This window comes from Neltuma alba, unplaced genomic scaffold (genome assembly GCF_004799145.2).
Source record: "Neltuma alba isolate B1F8T4 unplaced genomic scaffold, ASM479914v2 tig00010789_pilon, whole genome shotgun sequence".
Taxonomy (NCBI): Eukaryota; Viridiplantae; Streptophyta; class Magnoliopsida; order Fabales; family Fabaceae; genus Neltuma; species Neltuma alba.
Genome location: NW_021635606.1, coordinates 34,896 through 39,728, shown reverse-complemented (window position 1 = coordinate 39,728; position 4,833 = coordinate 34,896). Strand labels below are relative to the sequence as shown.

General features: G+C 36.9%; 1 protein-coding gene across 1 annotated transcript; it reads right to left on the bottom strand.

The window, feature by feature from the left end:
* Positions 1–699: 699 nt before the first annotated feature.
* Positions 700–1,386, bottom strand: LOC114759113 (uncharacterized). Its single transcript, XM_028948203.1, has 2 exons — positions 1,116–1,386; positions 700–1,040 (listed from the first exon to the last, which is right to left on the bottom strand). Exons 1-2 carry the CDS (start codon positions 1,384–1,386, stop codon positions 700–702), a joined length of 612 nt encoding a protein of 203 aa, XP_028804036.1.
* Between the last annotated feature and the right edge of the window lie 3,447 nt (positions 1,387–4,833).

Genomic DNA, 4,833 nt, shown 5'->3' with positions numbered 1-4,833 from the left:
ATGTCAAATAACGCTCTTTTGGTCTCTGCCTTAGTAACAGGGCAACCAATTAGATTAATTAATAAGTCAAAGACCAGAGGAAACGTACCTTTGGTGAGGCGCAGGGTATGTTGATTTGGATCAATAGAGTAAAGTTGTTGAACGTAGTCTAAAGCCATTTGACCAAGTTTCTGCTGGTCAGCCTCCCACATTCCTTCTTGATTTTTTAGCATTGAAACCCTGTTATGCCGTTGTTGTATCAGTGCTTTGGTATGGAAGTATTTAGTATTACGATCCCCATCAGTGAGCCATTGGCTTCTTGATTTTTGCATCCAAAGCACTTCTTCTTGAAGGCACATATCTTCATATTCAGCAATCAGCATTTTTTCCGTATCTAACAAGTGAATCGAGAAGGGATGCCTTTATTGCTTTCTGGATCTCTAGTAGCTGCTTGCGCAGTTTTTTCTTGTTTACTCCAATCAACCCAAAGACTTCCTTATTCCATTTTTTCCTAGCTTCAGTGAATGTTTCTAAATTAACCCTTAGGTCTTTATCCGGAGTCCTGTGTTGTCGCACAAGATCATTGAATCTTGGGTGCAGATTCTAGCAAGCCAAATAACGAAAGGGATTGGCTGGGTGGCCTAGATTCTTTTCACCTTTTATTAGAAGAGGTCGGTGGTCGCTCTGAATTCTTGGCAAGTGCATGACTGAGATATTGGGCTAGGCTTGGAGCCAATTGTTGTTACACAGAGCTCTATCTAAACGAACCATAAGACTCCTTCTTTTCCAAGTATATTTTGGCCCTGTAAATCCTAGATCCATTAAACCAAGCCTTTGAGTGAAAGTCCTGAAAGCTTTGCATCCCTCCCTTAAGCGTATAGCTCCTCCTTTTCTCTTATTAGCATTGAGTGTGGCGTTGAAATCGCCTGCCAAAAGCCAAGCTTTCTGTGCACCAATGGGGAGTTTAAGAAGATCAATCCACATTCTTTCTTGCATCATAGGATTAGGACTCCCGTAAATGGTAGTGAAGAGTGTTTTACTTCCCTTGTCCTTATTAACCACTGTGATGTGGATGAACTGCTTGTGGTTCACGAGTACTGAAATATTAGTTTGGTCAGACTAAAGGACCCAAATACCCCCAGAAAAGCCAGTTGCTTCTACTCGATGAGAGTTGGTGTAACCAATTTTCCTGATCACTCGGTCCGCCTTAGTACCGAATATACGTGGTTCAACAAGAACAATAATGTATGGTCCATATCCTTGTAGTAGTGATTTGAGTACTACATGAAATTTGCTTGAGGTTGCCCCTTGGCAATTCCATACAAGGAATGCTTTATCCATCATGAGAAAAAGTGAGTTAATGCTCCATATTGGAGCATTCTGACTGCGTGTCTTCTTCCAAGCCATTATCCATTGCTTCCACGAAAGCTTATTCATCTTCAGAGGGAATAGTGGCTCCTAAAGCGTCAACCAGGGCCTTGGTAAGTTCCTCAGACGGAGACCCAACTTCCTCTTTGGACTTGGGCTTTAGGTGCTTCACTTTAACTGTTTGTTGGATTTTAAAACCATTCTTGGATGGGCTCTTATCTGGTGGTTTTGGTAAAAAAAGATTCCTTACTTGCGTTTGTTGGACTAGGGGCCTTTAAGTGCCTCGGCCCAGTAGGTTTCTCTGCCATTTCTCCTGTTGGTTGCGTCGTTGTTCTCATGTCAGACAAGGAGATTGCTGAGTGTTTGGTTGGGTCTAGGGATGTGGGGACGTGCATTTCTTTATAGGCCGGAGAATCAAAGACAATGACAACTGGGGTTTTGGGCGTTGAGTTCATCCTGGAGCCTATGCTCTTAGCGGTTTTTTTCGTGCGACTGTCCGCTGACTTGATTGTCCACTCTTGCCGTGTGGTGCTTTTTGAGGAAGCAGGAGGTGGTACAGGCTTTTCTTCGGCTATGGCAGGGAGGGGGTTGCCATTATGGTGAAACTCTGGGTCCTCTGCAGTAGCTAAAGGATCAAATCTGTTGTCGCTAGTGTCATTAGGATTGATGCTGCTTTCGGGGGCTATCTTACTGTTTCTGCTACCATGCTTTCCCCGAGGTTGCACCTTCATCCATTCTCCATACTTTTTGTCTTCATGCTCTTTTGTTTCACGCACCCAACTTTCTAATGAAGATGGCCGTGGCGTGGTACTGGTCAGAATTCTGGCATGTGCTTTGGCTGTTGGTTCCTGTGTTTTCATCTGTTGCGACTTGGCTGGGTAGGATGCTTCTAGGTGTTCGTACTTCCCGCAGTGGTAGCAAATGGTAGGCATGCCTTCATATTCTACGAATTGTGTTGCACCGTCTAGTCTAATCATCGAAACGAGTGGCTTGGTTAAGTCAATCTTCACTGCTAGCTAGGAAAACCTCGCCTTGTCCACTCCTTCAGTGTTGTAATCTATTCTCAATACAGTCCCAATGAGTTCCCCGATAGCCCGAAGCACGCTCTTGTGATAATAATGATACGGTAGTCCTGGCAATCTCACCCAGCCATAAACATGCTTTATTTCAAGGTTAAGGGGGGAAAACATCAGCTCCCATGGATGTACCGTGAGGTAGTGGCCGAGGACCACCCATAGTCCACCCAGCATAGCATTCTGATAATCCCATTTATTGTTGAACTTGACCATGTAACAGCCGCCGTTAAGTTCAGTCAGTTTGAAATTTCCAGTGGGTCTCCAAAGGTTCGCGATCTTGCCGTAGAGAATATCTTGTCGTATATAGTGCCCCAGTAGTTTGACTACAACTGCAAGTCTCATACTTTGGAACATGTAGCTCTTGACTCGTTCAGAGAAATTGATGGTTGGTATGAGGCCATCCATGTCCACTATTACATCTTCATGCTCAATATTCAGTTCTTCAGAAAGGTTATTAGAGTCTGTTCTGACAGTTCCAGCTCCGCCCATTAACTTATCTTCATTTAAGCTTTTTAAGTAAAGGGATGGGCCTGTATTTTAGAAGGTTCAAAAGAAAACTGGACTTAAAAGTATAAGCCTTTTAAAGCTCAAAAATAAAAAGGCTAGCCCATTAGGGTCCAGGCCAACCCTTTTAAGCTCGCCTATTTTTATTTTTATTATTATTATTATCAACATGTTTCTACAATTATGGATTAGTTTTTTATGGACAAGTTTGAATATGAAAATTATTTAGAAGAACTAATACTTAAGCCAAATAATTGAAAAGAATTATGTGTCTTAAACTGTTGAATAACAATTAAAATCAATTTTCAATTCTTTCAAGGATGGCATCTAATATTGCTAGCATTCCAATCATTACAATGGCTAGAGAATCTTCCTTTCCCATCAGTTCACATGTCTAACAAAGTATATAAATTCTTTTATTCTGACAAATGTGTGAATCTCGTTTGTACTCATAATTGTTGCATAGTTTTGCTTTAGATAAGGGCGATAAAAATAAAAATCTTGATATTTTTATCACTGAAGAAGAGCATATTTAGAGTGAAGAACAATCAAATATTATTAATCTTGATGATAGTGATGAAGATGAAGATAATAATCATATTGATTTTGTTAATATTTAGCTACTTGGTTTTTATCTTTCTACTTTTCTTTTTTTATTTAGCTTTGGTCTTTTTGAGTGTGGACAATAGTTTATTAGTGTTTGATTTTTTTTTCCTAAACACTATTCGTTTATTTCACTAATATTTATAATTTGAATAAAAAATTTTAGAAGATTTATTGCTTTCTTTTTTGTTTCAAGATAATTGAAAAGAATTTAAGTTTTGAAAAATAACATAAAGGGCCAGCGCTTTTAGACTTTGAGCCGTCATGTTTGAGGGCCGAATTTTAATAATATGACAATTTTAAGCTATGTGGGCTATAAATGGCAAGTCTTTTTAGGACCTAAATCTTCTTGCGGAAATCTTTTAGGGTTGGCGTAATCTTTATTGACATCTCTATTACACATCAACAAGTTGAGAAGAATGATGCAATTTAGAGAAATTAAAATTTTTTTTAGATTGTTAACTAAAATTATAAGAGAACCAAGGCCCACTTGTAACTATTTGATTTTTATTTTTTGGCATAAAAATATTGAAAAAATTAATAAAAAGTGTTATAGAAATTGTTATGAAAAATTATTATGATTTAAATTCAATTAAATTAAGAAACTCAGCTTTCTCACTGAAATCAGCTGGAAAAAGGGGTATTTACGAAGAAGTAGAATAGGAGAGGGAGCATATTGACATAGACAAAAGAAAATGGAAAAGGATTGTTAAGAAGAAATTGAGGGTATTAAACACCCTCACAACCCAGTTTTTCTGCCACAGAGAAAGAAAGAGAGAGTGAGAGACAAAGAGAGTAACAATGTATGCTTTCAATTGTTTTGAAGAATAAGACAAGAGTTGGGAATCATTTAAGTGCACAAAAATATTTCTTTTTATCAAATTGTCTTTATAAATATTTTCTATATATTTAGAACTTTATACTGATAGTATTATTATAATGTTTAGAAAAAATTTGGTGATTTGAATATGGATTATGCAGTGAGTTTTGATAATATATGACCGTAAAAATTTAAAGGTACCTTATTAATGAATTTTAATCGATTTATATGTGTTCATCGATTGTGTTGAGAATTTTAAACTAAGATTTTAGTTAAAGAAATTTATTATTCAAGATATATAGAATGTTTATAGTGATTAAATTTAAGTTAAATAATGTATTTAGATTACTTAATATATTATTGGGGTTTCAATCACGTTGAATATTGAATATGTTAAATATACATTATTAAAAAAAAAATTTAAGCTTGGAACTTATAAATTTAGAATTTTATGAAATTAAATAAAATGAAAGTGTATTTATA

Coding starts and splice junctions, on each gene's coding strand:
- LOC114759113 (XM_028948203.1), bottom strand. CDS start 1,386: ATGGCTTGGAAGAAGACACGCAGTCAGAATGCTCCAATATGGAGCATT. Junction 1,041..1,115: donor AGCAACTGGCTTTTCTGGGG/GTATTTGGGTCC, acceptor TCCACATCACAG/TGGTTAATAAGGACAAGGGA.